The sequence below is a fragment of the Anguilla anguilla genome, chromosome 17, assembly GCF_013347855.1.
Source record: "Anguilla anguilla isolate fAngAng1 chromosome 17, fAngAng1.pri, whole genome shotgun sequence".
NCBI lineage: Eukaryota > Metazoa > Chordata > Actinopteri > Anguilliformes > Anguillidae > Anguilla > Anguilla anguilla.
Window position 1 is genome coordinate 8,772,552 of NC_049217.1, and position 17,324 is coordinate 8,789,875.

The window sequence follows — 17,324 nt, forward strand, 5'->3', positions numbered from 1 at the left end:
GCCGGAAACCATGTTCAATATAAAGGGCCTTTCAGTGAGCAAGCTAGCAACGCAGCTGACTCCAGATGCAAAATAATAGGAAGGGGCGGGACCTTGATGTTGGGCGTGTAGAGGTTCCTCAGTGATGACAGTGCGGTGGAGAGCCCCTCCGTGCTGTATGACACCCACAACCCCTGCAGGACGGACGAGGAAACCCCAACCTTCTTGCTCAGGCCCTGAGCAGGAGAACGCCGGAATGAATAAACACTCTCAGGTGAAGCAACAACAACCTCACGCTTGTTGCTCAATCAATCAATCAATCAATCAACCAATGAAATAATCAATATTCAACCAATCAATCAATTAAATCATCAATATTCAATCAATTAAATAATCAATATTCATTTTAATAGTATGGTAGTCAGACAAGCTTTTCACAGCAGACATTTTCCAGAGGGACCTGAAAACCCGCTTTGGGCCACTGCTGGAAAGCTGGAAAATGGGCTGTGGTTTCTCCATGCCCCATTAACAGGCAACTGACTGAGGCACTCCTTAAAACCACAAGTGAGCAAGACTCACTGAACACTTCTCACAACTTATTTCTCTGTCTTGCTGTAGCTGGAAAGTACTGGCGTGACTGTGTGCGACAGAGGGACCTGGAGCCGCTGTACCTTAAAGATGTGTGCTTTGAGGATGTGGTGGCCCAGCTCGATGGTCTGCTGCCGGTTCAGCTTGCCGTCTTGCCGGGAGAACCAGAAGGCCAGGAGAGTGTGACCGCTCCTGTTGGGGGGGGGTGGGGGGGGGGGGGGGGGGGGGAAGGAAAGAATGAGACACGCAGCCATGAGCTTCTGATCCAGAGCTTCTTCCGGAACAGTCTTCCTCAGATGCAGAGTACTGGCCTATACAGGCGTAACTTCACCCTCATTTCCCTCTGACACGATGCTGTAAGTGAGAGCTCCAGCTTTACCCCCATCCCCACAGATGTGGCTCCCTGTACACCAGGGGAGGGCAACCCCATGCTGGTGTATGCTTATGGTGTACGCCCCACGACAGCGCTGGTGTACGCTTCAACCAATTGGGGATAAATTTCCGATGGGAAGAGCTCCTGGGAGGAACCCGGCCAGAGAGGGGGAGCCCATCCTCCGCTGACCCTCCTGGTGTGAAGTAGCAGTAGAATGGATGTAATAGAAATGTAATAAGGGACCTATCACAGCAAATAATAATAATGATTGAGCTATGTTAATAGTGAAGAGCCAAACTAGACCCGCCTCCCCCAGGCTCTGCCTCCCCCAGACTCCACCTCCACCTGGCCCCGCCCCCCTCCCCTCACCTGGGGTCACACAGGAACTTGGTCTTCTCGCCCTCCTCCCTCCAGATGAGCCACTCGCGGAAGGAGGGGTGCACGAACATGCGCGTGCCGTCCCGCCGCTTCACCAGGAAGATGGACAGGTTGTCCAGCCGCTGCTGGAAGTCCTCCCAGTCCACGGCGCCCTGCACGGTGCCGGCGTTGATGGCCTGGAAGGCCTGCTCGTCCGTCAGCGGGTGCAGCGAGGCCACGGCCACGTTGAGCAGCGGCAGGGCGCGCTCGAAGGACGACTGCGTGGGGAAGCGCATGTTGCACTGCAGCAGGTAGACCTCGGCCAGGCTCACCGGCACCACCTTGTAGCTGGAGCTCTTGAGCACCAGGTAGCCCTTCTCGATGAGGTCGAAGGTCAGCTTGAGGTACAGGTAGGAGCCCTGGCTCAGCGCCTTCAGGTGGGCGCTCAGCTTGCCGAAAGAGGCGTTGTCCATCTTGCCGTTGAGCGAGATGTTGTTCTGGATCTCGGGGCTGCTGTGGATGCGGTGGAGGATGTAGCCCTGGAGGTCCTGCTCGATCGACTCGTTCTCCTCCAGCCGGTCCAGCGAGACGCGGTGGAAGGGGAGGAGCTTGGTGATCTCCTGTGCGGGGCGAGGGGGGAGGGATTGGAGGAGAAAGGGAGGAGACAGTAGGTATGGGAGAAACAGAGAAGGTAGATGAAGACAAAAAGAGAAAGAAGAAGAGATCATTACATCTACACAACATAAGATCTGCACAAGCAAAAAAAAAAGGCTTTGGAATGCATATGCAGTGAATGTACCACAGATATCATAGATACTACAGACCAACAGAGTCAATCAAACACACTGGAGTAGGAGGTACTATAGTGTTCAGATAAGTCTGTGTGTATTACATTACATATAAATTACATCAATTAAGCAGAAGCTCTTATCAAAAGCTACTACATCCACTCAAATTTTAAGAGCAGGGTGACTCTCTTGATTCTGAGCCAGAGTAGGCCCACTCCCTTGATTCCGAGCCTGTGTAGACCCGCCCCCTTGATTCCGAATCTGTGTAGACCCACCTCCTCACTTGCACGCACCTGCAGAGAGCTCCGCACGGTCACCACCAGCTTCAGCCAGGGAGGGAACCTGCTGATGGTCTTGTTCAGGAAGGAGACTATCGTATCCCCGTAGTCAGGTTTGTGGAACTCTGCTTCGTTCAGCCCGTCGATGAGGATGATGAGGTCTTCGTCGGTGGTGATCTTCCTCTCTGAAAGGCACAGAGGGTTCCATCATGTTCACGGAGAAACTGAACAACACTCTCCCCACATACAACAGACAGTACGAACACAAGGTGCATTGTTACCACCAGCAGAACAGAAACTCAACATAAAATACTAAAAAGATTTTTTTCCAAATCAGAGAGAACGAGAGAGAGAGAGAGTGAGAGAGAGAGAGAGAGAAAGAGAGAGAGAGAGAGAGAGAGACCACAGACGTTATCAGGAGTGGTGACTAAGTCTGCTTGCTCTCTGCCAAGACCAGCCTATGAGCAAGCTCTTAATATTCAGATACTCGAGTGGGACGATGCGTCCATTAGATTAAACACAGCTTCCAAGAGCGAAACACAGCTGGGGTAACCCAGCGGAGGGTTCGGGGGGCGCGCCCTGACCTTTGTAGAGGGTGTCCAGGGGCTCCAGCACCCCTCTCCTGAAGGAGGCCAGGGGGTCCTGCACGCAGGAGCGCAGACTGAGCATGCTCTGGAGGTGCGGCTCCCTCAGCAGCTGCTCCCTGTAGGCCAGGAGCTGCGGCGATCGGCAGAGCAGCGCCGCCACGTTGTGCACAAACTCCGGCACCAGGCAGGTGTACGCGTTGTCCGCCTGGCAGTAGTGGTACGCCACCACCTGGGGGCGACAGAGAGGCGGTGACAAAAGACTGTACAGCAGTGGTGCCCAACCTCGACCCTAACAAAGCACACTTCATGTTGAGCTGCTAATTAGCACAATCAGGTGAGCCAGATTAGGGTTGAAATGAAAGCCTACAGGATGGTAGATCTCCAGGGACAGGATTGGGAAGCCCTGCAGTAGAGGATATACAGCAGGAATGTCCCATCTTATCTGTGCTGTATAAATGGTAATGGTAAATGGACTGCATTTATATAGCGCTTTTATCCAAAGCGCTTTACAATTGGTGCCTCTCATTCGCCAGAGCAGTTAGGGGTTAGGGGTTAGGTGTCTTGCTCAAGGACACTTCGACATGCCCAGGGCGGGGTTTGAACCGGCAACCCTCCGACTGCCAGACAATCGGTCTTACCTCCTGAGCTATGTCGCCCCCGTGCAGGTTTTTGTTTTAGCCCAGCATGAAGACACCTGATTCTACTTATCAAGGTCTTGATTAGTTCAGTAGTTAAATCACACCCACATCAGCCCTTTTCCGATAAGACTGGACACCCCTTGTGCACAGAGTACCTTCATGGGTATATAATAACAGAAAGAACTAACCCCCAACCCACCTGCTCTTTGAAATTGAGGGAAGATACAATTTGAAAAGAATAAATACATAAATAAATTGAAGGCGCTCAGTAAAGGTTGCAGTTAAAAAATTCAAAGCAGAGCTAGAACATGTTGAAAGCGAAGGCATTTTGGCTGAAAATGAGACCAGATACACAAACTGGCTAATTACAGCTTCAGCGAGAGGGAAACTGGTGCTGTTATCTGTATAACAGTATTATCTGCACTGTTGGAATGAAGAGAGACAAATTTCAGTAAAACAGACAATAAAGGACTATTTAATTCAATTTAATCTAATCATCTGTGACATCTGTGAATAGTTAAAATGTTATGAAATGGATGCACACATATATATATATATATATATATATATATATATATATATATATATATATATATATTGTTGTGGTTCCACTGTACAGTCATTAGGTACAAGATGTACAGTCCACGGTACAAGACGATAATTATTGAACTGTGCCATTACAACTGTTTTAGTAAAATCAGAACAGGGGATGTAAGAATCGATGGCTGTCGTGCCAGAGGTAAAGCATAAGCAGTGCTCTGAATGAGGGGATCTGAGACTGACTGCTGGGAGCGGAACTGGGGAAGGTAAAAAGGCTAAAGAGAGAACAGCGGGGCTAATGGGTATGAAGCGAGAGGCGAACGCATCGCCGGCTCGGACACGGTGGGTGATGATATTTAAATGTCACACTGAGCGTGCAGAAACAGCGCGTTTTCCGATGGGAAAAACAGACGCGTATTAGAATGCTAATTTTCAAATGCCTTGAGACAGACAGCTAAAACAAGACGGGGAGAGTAGTAAAAAAAAAGTTATTTATGAGTTGTACTAACAAGATCTAATCGCTTGGGTTGGAAATTGCTTTCTGGAGTTATAAATATTTCATTAACATTTCTGAGCGGTTTCTTTTGCACATTCTCCGGGGTATCTGCACAATGAGGCGGTGAGGAGCAGAGACACATGGGCACGGTGGAGTGTGAGGGAAAAAGGGCTGAGGGTACAGGGTTTTTAAGAGGATCTTTAAGAGGAAGAAAAGTATGTCTCTGTTCACAATGTATTCGGTCTCAGCATCCGCAGGCTTGGGACTGAGAACTTGTGGCAGTGATGATGTCACAATGTGGCAAAACGAGATCAAATCAGCTGGATTCCACAAGTGGACAGCCACAATGTGATGACGTCACAATGGGGCATAAGTAGACAGGCATGGAATAATCAGAGCCATATCTACAGCACTAGGAATAATGTACCAGCAGTGATGATGTCACAATGGGGCATAACAAGAAAGGCAGAGAGAATACTGTACCTGAGACACTAGCAGTAATAATGTCACAATGGGGAATACTGTACTTGAAACACCAGCAGCGATGGCATCGCAATGAGGTATAAGCAGACAGGCAGGGGGAGTACTGTACCTGAGAAGCTAGTCTTCTCATAGCCTCCTCCTGCCGCCGGCGCATCTCTGGTGTACCAGGACAGCTCCCCCCACCCAAGGTGCCATGGGAGGGCTGGGGCTGGCTGAGGGGCAGGCCCTCTGTGTCTAAAGGAAGAGCAAAAACACATGGGTACAGACACACAGCATAGTTGAGCACACTAAAACTCACACATGCATGCACATATATATACGCACACATGCACACACACACGCAGACACACACACACACACACACTTCAATCACATCAAAACCAGCCAATTAAGCTAAAGAATGCACGATACAATCACAACCACTCAAAGGACTTACATCATCTTTCAACAGATATCTAAGATTTCTGATTCTGGGGTCCATACAATCAAGCAAATCACACACAGATGTGTCCACCCAACGAAACGCATGCAGTATTCATTAAGAACGCCGCAGATGAAAGAGCTTTTTCTCGAGGCCTGAAATCAGTCAGCAGAAGGGTAACCCGTGCGCCCAGTCGCGAGCGGTGCGTTGCTCACGTTTGGGCGAGGCGTGGGGGCTGTCCGAGGCGATCTGGCGCATGCGGGTGCCGTGGCAGCTGAGCGCCACCAGGCGGGAGACGATGGCGGTCTTGCCGTAGCCGATGTTGCCCACCACCACCACGCCGCGGTTGGAGCCGGGGTCGGGGCTGCGCAGCTGGCCGTCGATCTCCTGGAAGAGCCAGTTGCGGCCGATGAAGACCGAGTCCACGGTGATGCTGGGCACCTCGAACAGCAGCGGCTTCAGCGAGATGTCCGGGGGCCGGTACGGGGCGAAGCGCACTGCGGCACGGGAGGGCAGGAGGGTCACAAAACCTCAACAAACAAACAAATCCACAAATGTGGATTTACCCCGAGGACAATAATGCATATGTTACGTGCAATGTGAGAAACGGGTCATTTTGTAAAGTAACCGGACATTTTGTAGACTAACCAGTGATGCGGTCATTCTCACACTGACTGCAACACTCATACTAAATGTATGCACAAAAAATCCTCTGTTCAATGACTGCTATTTTTTATTAATGCCAATGTTTTTAATGTAAAAACATTGTTTTTTTGGAGCTGTGATACAGCTAAAAAAACTGAGTCTTAGGCTGTCGGCTTTCTACGCTACATGGTTAATATTTAATATGACCAACCACATTACAGTCATAAACCTTTGATACTTTACAATGCAGACAAATAAGATAGAGACAGTTATTACACTTTCTGTCAACGGTGACTGACCAAATTCCCCATTCCACCTCATGACCAGAGAAACAGAACTCAATCCACTATTTTCTTGGGTGTAAAATAAAAAAAATTATTAAAAAAAAACAAAAAACAAAAAAACAATCACTCCAGTATAGATACATGCAATTTCACATTTTAAATGAGTTGTTCCTTTATTTTATTATCATTTCTGTAGCCACCATTGTTATAGCAATTTAAGGCCATATTGATTTTTATTTTTTTTCATTTGCTATATGTGGAATAGGGTTGACAATTATAAATACACATATACAAACAAACACACACACACACACACACACACACATATATATGTAATACATATATGCAAGTCCTGGACTCTTGCTTCGAGCTGACAGACTGCACTTTAATATGCGAGACGTGTTAGCATGTATGGCGCTCTCCTCTGCCCTGGGGTTCAGTCAAAACTCAAGATAATACTGGGGCATCTAAACCCTGCTTACAGGACATTCTCACCTGACGGACTGGGCTGGGAGGAATTTTCCTTTGCCAAGAGGGGGCGCTGTTCTTCAGCGAGCGAACTAGAGTGGAAACGGTGAGGTGCTAGACCTCTAGACCGTGGTCACCTGCTTTCATTAAGCCAATTCATTAACCCAGTTACTGTGTTTGCCTCCGGACGGGGAATCTAATGACACTCCAGGATCAAGATTAGCCACCACTGAGCTAAACAACATACAGTATATGGTGTCTGCGTGCTGAAACTGAAATATAAACTCTGACAGGACAAACCCCTGTGCGATTAAACTGCCAACACAGCTATGTGCATGGACTGCATCTGCTTACAGATAGGGACTGAGATCTAGAACAGGGGTCCCTGCCCTGTTACTGGAGTGACAGGGGAAATCACAAAACCAGAAGACCCCGTCGCACTCCAGTACCGGGATCTAGAATATGCTTTAGAATAGTGGCAACCAACCCTGTTCCTGGAGATCTACCATCCTGCAGGGTTTCATTTCAACTCTACTTTGGCACACCTGCCTCCAGTAACTAGCAGCTCAGCAAGCTCTTTAGCTGTTGAATGTGTGCTTTGTAAGGACAGTGAAAACCTACAGGACAGTAGATCTCTTGCTGTTGGATGAGGTGTGTGTTGTTAGAGTTGGAGTGAAAACCTACAGGACTCCAGGAACAGGGTTGGCTACCACCGCTTGTTAAAGGTGCACGGGACCTAGAACCTTACTCTGGGGGGTGAGCGCTAGGTTAGAGTGAGGCATGATGGGATAGGGGGATTTGGGAAATGTGGCACAAGCAGAGGAACTTACTTGACTGGGACTGCCAGGCATGGGTGCTAGGGGAAGCTGGGACAGACAGGACACACAAGCAAGAGGACAGAGAGAGAGAGAGAGAGAGAGAGAGAGAGAGGGTGAGCAAGCCGAGTGGGACAGAGCAGCCGGTGACATTATCACGGCTGGGCGGAGCTAGAGGAAGCAGGAAGCAGGAAGCGTGCTGTGGGAGGACCTGTATCTTGTGCCTGCAACCTTCCCCTCCCCTTTGTACCACAGAAATAAAGCACACTAGGTTTTGGTTAACGAGTGGTCGCCTACGATCCTCCTACTCTCTTCCAGTACAAAGTGTTCATTTATGGACTGCATTTATATAGCGCTTTTATCCAAAGCGCTTTACAATTGATGCCTCTCATTCGCCAGAGCAGTTAGAGGTTAGGGGTTAGGTGTCTTGCTCAAGGACACTTCGACACACCCAGGGCGGGGTTTGAACCGGCAACCCTCCGACTGCCAGACAATCGGTCTTACCTCCTGAGCTATGTCGCCCCACTAATTTATTTCTAGAAGGTAACGTACTTCTACATCCGTTGGTTCAGAAATGGCAGCGCAGCCCCTGCCATCTGCAGCGGAAAATTACGGCGATAATAAAACGGGCGACGAAGAGGGTGGAGCGCTACCCAGAATCCTCTGGGGTGCAGAACTGGCTGTGACACGCGTGACTGCTGCACGCTTCAAGACAAACGGCTTCAAGGACAGTGGGCTTCTAGCGCTGCAGATTCAGACAGTCTCTCTGACAGCATCCCCTACCAGCCACATAAATCTCCACACCGCTGCGCCTCCTGCACACATGTACTGGAAGAGCAGTGGGAGAAGCCTTCTACTTCTCAGCTATGGCCCCCCAACCCTAGTGCTGGGCAGCCACAGGACTTTTACTGGTCCTCAAAACCTAGCTGATAGTTTAGTCTGGGCTTTTCAACGAGGGGTGGGGGTTAGGGTCAGGTACTGTATGGGGGGTCCGTGATCACACTCTCAAACCTCAATCTTTATAAAACATACAAATACAACCCTTTTTAGCTTATGATGGGGGTCCCACAAATGCCTTTGAACAAATCAATAAATAAATCAATAAATAAATAAATAAATAAATAAAAAAGACCTTGTGGCTCTCAGGACCAGGGTGGGGGACCCATTGCTCCAAGAGGTGGGGCCTTTATTCTGAGGGGGCGGGGCCTTACCTCTGAGGTCCTGCCCGGAGCGTCCGGCCCCCGCGGTCTGCCGGGGCATCCGGAGGGAGGTGCGCAGCGGGGCGTGTCTCTGCTCATCCAGGTATGCCAGGTCCTCCAGGTGAGCCGAGCTGGTGGCTGCCATCACAACGAGAGGCGGAGCCAAAGGGTGAGAATGGAGAGGAGACAGAGAGAGAGAGAGAGGGAGGGAGGGAGGAAGATAGCAGCACAGGTAGAAAGAGGAAAAGTAGAAAGGGGCAGGGATGTTATAAGAGCAAGAGAAGAGAGGGATTTGGAAGAGAGGTAAGAGCTGAGAAAGAGGAGAGCAGAGTAAGAGTGAGGGGCGGGGCAGGGTATACTTCTGAACTCAGTTCTGTGTGTGTGCGTTTGTGTGTGTGTGTGTGTGTACACCTCTGTACCTGCGGGCACTCGTCTGCGTGGATGTGTTTGTGTGAGTGAAGAACAACGGGGGTTAACAGCACTCCCCCCAGACCGCCAAAGACTCACGCGCGTTTCTGACGTCAGCAAAAGCCAGGTGCTGGTGGTGCTGGGGGGGGGGGGGGGGGGGGGGAGAACCATGTGAGAGACAGAAAAAGTGAGTGATACTGAGAAAGAGAAAGATGAGTGAAAGAGGGAAGGTGAGAGAGTGGGAGAGACACTGACACAGAGTTATGCTGGTGAGTTGGGAGGCTCTATCCGGAAGCGTCCGCCTCCTTCCTCTCCCCTCTCACGCCGTTATGTATGAAATGCTGAAAGTGTGTAGTGGCCACTGCATGGCGGTATTACCGCTAACCAGGACATTTACACACAGCTCTGAAAGAACAAGTAATCCCCCTTTCATTTCTTAAAGCCTGTTCAAATCAAACGTAGGAGAGCAGGTAAAAGAGAGAGCGAGACAGAGAAAGAGAGTGAGGGGGAGGGAGAGAGAGACAGAGGGAGAGACGCACCTTCCCTATAATGCACTGTTAGAGTAAAGACCTGCTGTCAGGAGTTTGTCAAGCAGAGGATTATGGGTATAAATTCTCTCACGCTCGAATGGATAAACTCACAAAGCCTGGAGGTACCCAGAACCCCTCTCACTTCCATCATCCATCTTCCATCATAACGCACAGCCCCCCCCCGTTGGAAGGGTTAACGTTCCCAAATCCCCCTCCTCCTTTAACTCCTTCATCAAGCCCCCCCACCCCAACACACACACACACACACACACACACACGGGTTGGCTCTTCCCGCACTTCAAAGTCTGCCTGCTGCCACTCAGTCACGGGATCGGAGCGGTCAAGGCCAGGTGCTTTCATGTTCTCTGCTGTTCAGGCCCTGTCAATCCACACCTAGATTTATTCTCCTCCTGCACTCAGTCTCTGTCTCTCCGTCTCTATCCATCTCCCAGCAGCCTCTGACATTTCCATAAGCAGCTCTAAGCCTCTAAGGCCTCCTCTCTGTCTCTCTCAGGTGACTCGGGTTGCTCAGGCCGCTTCTGAAGGAGAAATGTGCGGATTCCCTGGTTTTGGACGGGGAAAAAAACCACGCCCCCCCCCCGAATTCTGTATTTCACAGTTCTGTTCAAGAGGCACAGGAGCAAGGACGAGAGGATATTGAGCCAGCATACAGGATCCAAAAACGGCAGCGCTCTTATCAATGAGCAACTGCCTGGTATGCATTTTTTTTTTTGGCTTTTACGTTCATTAGAAACACATGCAGGTGGACGAGTTGTGAAGGCACTGAACCACTTACTCTAGTCTGGAGGAATTTCATCTATTTGTGTAACTGACTTATCATCTGCACCCGAGGGCTCAGGGCCCGGGAGTGAGCTGAACAGACGGCGCAGCCTCAGGGGGTCAGGGGACAGTTGGCATGCCCCTGATCATGATGCCCTGATCTCCTACCTTAATCTGAGCGCTTATGCTGAGAAAAACTGCTGCTGAACATCGTTGCTGTCCGAAAAGCAGCCACAGGTCACCCGCGCAAGACAAAAATAGAAGCTGATAGAAGTTTCTCTTTTCACGTCTTTACATGTAGAAAGAGCCAAGTTAAGTTTGTTATTCTAAGAGGACGCTGCTGCTAAAATTAGATATGGCTGGGATACAGTATACAGGCACATTCATACAGAATCAGAGGTTGTCAACAAGCACAGGTTATGTACAATAGATGTGAGACTACATGGTATGTGTAATATGTACTATAGACTGTGAATATACTTTATATGGTAACGTTTAGCATATTGTAGTACAGTTTTTAGATTTTATAGTTCACTGTTGGTTTGCGGTTGTGAGCAAATTGAGCTCAAAATCTACTGGAGGGTTTGGGGGGGGGTGGTTATTGTTTTCCTCTGAGAACTTACCTGTCTCTCACCTGCACACACCTCTCTCCCTCTCTCTCATACTCTCACACACTCACTCACTCGCCTCCTGCCTGCTTGTCTAAAACACACGGTAGCTCTGACTCTCTGAACAACGGCACAATCACTGCACACAGTGACAGGTACTGCGGATTATATGACTGACAGTCTGCACTCCACAGCCATCATCACTGCAAAAATGTGCCAGTGAGGTTTGAGATGGGCGGGACCTGCTGCCACTGCTCTCCCCTGTATTACTAAAACAGACTCAGCTAATCGCAGCTTTACACATGATTATGAAGCACTGCCTTGCTAACAATGTTCTGTCATTTGAACAGTCAGCATAGGAGTCCATTCAGGACAGCAGCAGTGCACTACAGTGGCATTATAATGTGTTACAATGGCACTATAACAAGCTATAGTGGCCTTATAATGTGCTACATTGGCGTTATAATGTGCTACATTGGCTAAAGTGGCATTATAATGTGCTATAATGGCATTACAATGGGAACAGATGATGTATAGGCAGAGATTATAAATGGGCCTCTATGCATTGCTGGTGATGCTGCATTTTTGTAGTTCTGAGAGTAACACCGATGCTCTCCGCTACTTTATGTCACTCTGGATAAGAGTGTCTGCCAAATGATCACAGTGTAATCTAATGAGTTATGGGGGTGGAGCTGGTGGATGTGGAGTCTCACCTGTCACAAAGTTGGGGTGGGGCAAGAGGCAGTGGCGCGGAGTTAGAAGCTATGGCGAGGTGGCGGAGGGGGAGGAGTCTCACCTGCCACAGAGTTGGGGCGGGGCATGAGGTAGAGGGGTGGAGATAGGAGCTATGGGGAGGTGGAGGTAGGGGGGGGGAGTCTCACCTGCCACGGAGTTGGGGCGGGGCATGAGGTAGAGGGGGATGGAGTGTACGGAGTGGGAGGACATGGTGTCCAGGTTCCTCTCGGGGATCTTGTTGAGGCTGTAGGTGGAGGCGGTCATGTTCTCGTCCACGCGGTACAGGTAGGAGTCCACGCCCAACTTCTGCGACTGCCAGAGCTTCAGGTTCCCGCGCGAGCCCTCGCCGTGCTTGCCCCCCCGCTCCACGTTCTCCGAATAGCTGGTCAGCGTGGCTGAGGAGCGAGAGAGCAGGCTAGAGCGGTCACGTGTGCAAATTCACCCAATCACCACTCACCATTATTCATCAACACTGAAGTTTAGTTACCTCAAAAACAAATTACATTACATTTACAGACTACCTGAAACTAGTGCCATCATTAGCGCATGAATATATGAAAATGAAAAGCTCGACTTTGTCATTTAGCAATGGGGAATTCCAATATTAATTAAACCTTTGAGATTTAAGATCACAAATATGAGATTAGAATGTTCTTAAATGAACGTTCTAATACTCACATAAAAATCACTACTGGTAACTGAAAACAATGGAGTTCTACTTAGAATTTTAAAAAAAACACTCTTTGAAACACTGTTTGAAAGCGGTTGCCATCGGTCGGCAAATGTGCCTATGGCGGTTGTGTGATGGACATTTGGGTCAGGGCAGCAATCGCTGAGCATTCAGCAGCCTCACCAATGATGCCGCTGTCCCTGCTCTCCAGGGTGGAGGTGGGGCTGGTGACGGAGCCGTAGGTGCAGTCCTTGCTCCCAGGGTTCCCCGGGGTGGCGGAGGGCAGGGTGGAGCAGGGGCTCCCGGCGGGTGGGGAGGCGGTGCTGCTGGTCAGGGTGGAGCACGGGCTGATCCTCTGGGTCCCCGACAGGCCCTGTCACGTGGAGGAAACCCCACGGTCAGGAAAAGGGGACGTGCTAACCGACGTAGCACTGCAAGTACTGCTACAGTCAAAAGTCAAGAGTACTCTTATGCAATGCGTCACAATAAGAGTTCTGTTGCCAAATTTGTGAGTACTGACACATAATGCATAACAACAGGAGAACTGTTACATAACAACATACTGTATACAACCGAGTACACTACAGTGATGTTACTTAACATGTCACAAGAAGAGCACTGTGACATCATAAAAGAAAGAACACTGATATCAGTACATTATGGCAAGGGCACAGAAAGCAGCAGTGTTTTACAGAATAAGAGCTCACTATGCAGCAGTGTTTTACAGAATGAGAGCTCACTATGCAGCAGCAAGGCCTCGCCTCCCTGAAAAACACTGTACTGCTGCTGGAGAGCAACAGCTCCACTATTCACTACTGTGCACTGCTCTGCCAAGTGACTGTAACGTATGTAATGTAAAAAATGTAATGTAGTACCGCGTTCATTACACTCATCTCATTGCCTCAGAAGCGGTTTTGGGTTTTTCCCTGGTTCGTCTGACACACAGTGCGTTTGGTTCCTCTGTCCGTCCGTAGCACGTGCTTCACACGCTGGCGTGATTGACAGCTGACCTCCCGCTCTGTAGGGTGTTGTGCGTTCACAGCGGCTGACGCCTGAAGGCCTGTGTACCTGAGTGTGACTCCTGGGCGCTGGGCTGGTGAGAGAGCTGCTGACCTGGCACAGATTAATATCAATAAGGCGCGTCCAGCTTCCCCCCCCCGGAGGATCCCTCTCCGACGGCAAGCCCGCGCCGCCCCGCGACGGTGCCGCCGTTACCACGGTCACGGTCGGCCGGCAACGCCTCCCCGACGAGCCGCCGTCACACCTCTTGTAATTAATTGTTTTGTTAAAACCCGGGACCCGGATTAATGCCAGCAGGAACATGCATTCTGCTCCAGGCACTGTATGTACATCTTGATTGCTGATCTAGGCATGATTGTTTTTCCTCCTGTAAGCTTAAGTGCAGAAATAGCATTGCTATTATCCGTCTAATGGACAGTAAAAATTTATATTGCGTCCCAAAGTGGTCTGACTGTGAGTCATAATGCTGCTCACATTCACTAGCAAGGACTCCTCTGGACAAAGAAAATGTGAAGAGGCTCAGCAGAGCTGTGTGTGGGAGGAAGGCTCTGCAGAACCTCAGGTGTGATCAGAGACCCTGAGCACGCCAGAGCGCTGTAAGCTATGTCCATCGAACGCTAAGTCGTTATTCGGCACGCCTTCTCACCGACCGTAGCGCCGTGCCAAAAATTCCCGTCACGGTTTGTTTTTCAAGATCTGGAGCGACCGGGGGGGAACAAAACACACTAAGGCTCTGTCTCAGGACCATACCCCTGCCCCTCCCCCCTCCCGCTCCTGGAACAGGATACACCCTACACTGCAGCCCGTCACGGCAGCGGGCAGGGGGCACCTTCTCCAAACGGGCGGTCACGTGACCTGGGTGCTGAAGCACCGGTTGGTTAACTTCTCCCTCCCGTGACAGGGCCCTAATGCGCACAGCTGACAGCTGCAGGTGAAGCAGAGGGCTCGGCCGGCTGTTTCCGACGCAGTAAACGGTAATGATTCATGGAGAACGCTGCCCGGGGGGACCGGCGTGGTGATGGAAGGCCTCGGAGCGTGAGGGACGACCCTGCCCCCCTCCCTGCTTCAGAAAATGATCCCAGCGACCTCCGGTCAAACCCAAATTCAATCTCACCGCGCGAAGCAGGCCTTCCAGAGCTGGGTACAGCACACAGGATGCAGACAGCAAGGGCTTAAGCTTGGAAAGTGAGACTGGGCACATTCAAGAGACGCCAGAGCTAATAAATCCACTGTTGAAGGATGCTGCAGTACAGTAGGCTGCTGCTGGATGAGAGATATACGGACGGCTACAGATAACAGCAGCAGGACAGAGCCGCTCGTGTCTGGAGCGAGGGAGCGGCTTCCCCGTGTCTCCGGGTCCCTGTGACGCTGCGCAGACAGGCCGATCCGATTCGCTCCAGGTGGTGTTTCAGCGGGTCGTCCCTCAGGTGTCAGCGCGGGGTCGAGCGCTCTCTGACCGCGCGTCTCTGAGAGGGTCGCGGCGAGGCGCTCGCCCCCAGAGCGGGTCCGTCCCGGAGGCTGGAGGGGAACACGTGCGCGCTTCATCTGCGCGGATCCTCCAGACGGTCCCCAGGGCGGCTCTCAGTCTCCCGGGTTAAACCCCCTGCTTCTCCTCTAATGAGTCAAAGCTGGCGAGGGAATTCCACCCTGCGGCCCGCTGTTTTCACTCTCCGTCTCGGAGTGCACTCGGGACAGGTACTGCCGCAGTCAAACACGCCGTGCTGTGTACAGACGCTGTCCATGATTTGGTGAGAGTGAGGGAGCTTTATAAAACGGCAGCTATTCTGTAGTCAGTGAGGGGTTTCGGGACTGACTCTCATTACTGGAGGAAGTTAGCTGAGTGTGCCATGATGCCAGAATTAGGGGCGATATGAGGGAGATCTTTATGGATTTCCTGTTCTAGGGTTTCAAATCCTGCAATTCAGTCCTCCGGCAGCAAGATGTCACTACTGCCTCCTCGTGTAGCCAGTTTCTGTTCCATTCCTGTATGTACATCTTGATTTCTGATCTAGGCATGATTGTTTTTCCTCCTGTAAGCTTAAGGTTTCGGGATTGACTCTCATTACTGGAGGAAGTTAGCTGAGTGTGCCATGATGCCAGAATTAGGGGCGATATGAGGGAGATCCTTATGGATTTCCTGTTCTAGGGTTTCAAATCCTGCAATTAAGTCCTCTGGCAGCAAGATGTCACTACTGCCTCCTCGTGTAGCAGTTTCTGTTCCATCGTAAACAAAACTTTCACTTATTTACCTGAGTGAGCTCATTAGCCAACTTTAGCCTTAGCGACAGGGTTTTAAAACCTGTAAATCAGCTCTCTAGCAGCAAGATGGTGCTACTGCCTCCTAATGAAGCCACCTGTTGAGCCAACCTAAAAACAATACTCTTTGGAGATCATTTGTTTCCTGAATGGTTTTCGTTAGCCTACCGCTAGCCGTAATGGCTCTGTGTGTGTGGAGGGGGAAGCTCACCTGGCTGTCGTCCTGCTCCTCCATGCTGTACTGAGCTCCCGCCGGCCCCTCGCTCACTTTCTCGCCCAGCAGGAAGCCCAGCCGCGTCATCAGGGTGTTGGCCGCCTCGTCCACCGACGGAGGGGGCCCCAGCTCCGGGTTCGCCTCCCCTGGGGAGAGAGGGAGACGGCACGGCCGAGTCACAATGAGAGGCCAGAGCCAATCAATCAAGTCCATTAAACGATGACGTGTACGCTGCTACACAACGCAGACTGGGCTCGTTCTGCAGCCTTAAGTCCAGTCCAAGCTTTCTGTAGAAAAAGAATGAGTAAGAAACTAAACAGAAGAGTACAAGTATATGTGTGTGTGTGTGTGTGAGCGTGTCTGCGTCTGTGTGTGTGCCTGCTTGTGTGTGTGTGTGTGGGTGTGTGCGTGCGTGCGTGTGTCTGCGTCTGTGTGTGTGTGTGTGTGTGCGCGCATGCGTGCTTGTGTGTGTGTGTCTCTGTGTGTTTGTAGGGTCTTTAGGCTTTGTTTTTAGGGCAGGTCATTGGTGTTAAGGTTGAACCACAGCCGATTGCACTCAGCTCATCAAGCACACCAATATAAACGCTCTTCCTGTCTCTGCATTCATTGTAGAACACCAGTGGCGAATGCATTAAGCTGCATTAAGACATCCCAGCCGTGGCTAACGTGAGAGTGTAGCGCCTACAGTTCTCTAGAAACACCCAGGGCATCCATATTCACAGCAGACCGCCATTTCTAATCCATCACACCCCCCCCCCCCCGGAGAAAAGCCGCAAACCCTCCGCTGAGGGAGGTGAGTCACGGTGTCCCTCGCTTTACCGCCAACCCCATTACCGCCAACCCCAACGTGGCTACGCCAACGCTCTCTGGGTTCGGGGCCAATTCATATCCTCTCTGGACAGACCCCAGGCTCAGGCTCCATACACTGTTATTCTCTGAGCCCGACAGAGAAGCACAGGCCTGCGCTCAGTCAACATTTGTCCTAAATGTTGACGGGCAAATAAACTTCCACAGCAATTCATCAGCGCTAATTGAAGGTCCGCTGCATTAGCACCTGTCACACGGGGGTGAACAGACCGGCAGTTGGCCTCTTATGGACCAGAACGCACACAAAATCCCGCTAATGAAACAGAATATAGAAGAGGAATGTGGACATACGGAATG

At 50.6% G+C, this 17,324-nt stretch overlaps 1 protein-coding gene across 16 annotated transcripts in view; it reads right to left on the reverse strand.

The window, feature by feature from the left end:
- LOC118216491 (protein TANC2-like) overlaps positions 1-17,324 on the reverse strand; it is a 169,682-nt gene that overhangs the window by 16,074 nt on the left and 136,284 nt on the right. For 9 of the 16 annotated variants that reach the window (XM_035397682.1, XM_035397676.1, XM_035397674.1 and 6 more), the window contains 12 exons: positions 16,158-16,306; positions 12,854-13,043; positions 12,147-12,395; positions 8,952-9,077; positions 7,756-7,791; positions 5,744-6,025; positions 5,217-5,341; positions 2,948-3,179; positions 2,361-2,548; positions 1,310-1,917; positions 651-759; positions 93-215 (listed from right to left, as the gene is read on the reverse strand). In XM_035397682.1, the coding sequence (XP_035253573.1) occupies positions 93-215; positions 651-759; positions 1,310-1,917; positions 2,361-2,548; positions 2,948-3,179; positions 5,217-5,341; positions 5,744-6,025; positions 7,756-7,791; positions 8,952-9,077; positions 12,147-12,395; positions 12,854-13,043; positions 16,158-16,306 (2,417 nt within the window). The remainder of the gene's footprint in view (positions 1-92; positions 216-650; positions 760-1,309; positions 1,918-2,360; positions 2,549-2,947; positions 3,180-5,216; positions 5,342-5,743; positions 6,026-7,755; positions 7,792-8,951; positions 9,078-12,146; positions 12,396-12,853; positions 13,044-16,157; positions 16,307-17,324) is intronic. The other 7 variants (XM_035397683.1, XM_035397678.1, XM_035397675.1 and 4 more) reach the window with 3 other exon arrangements.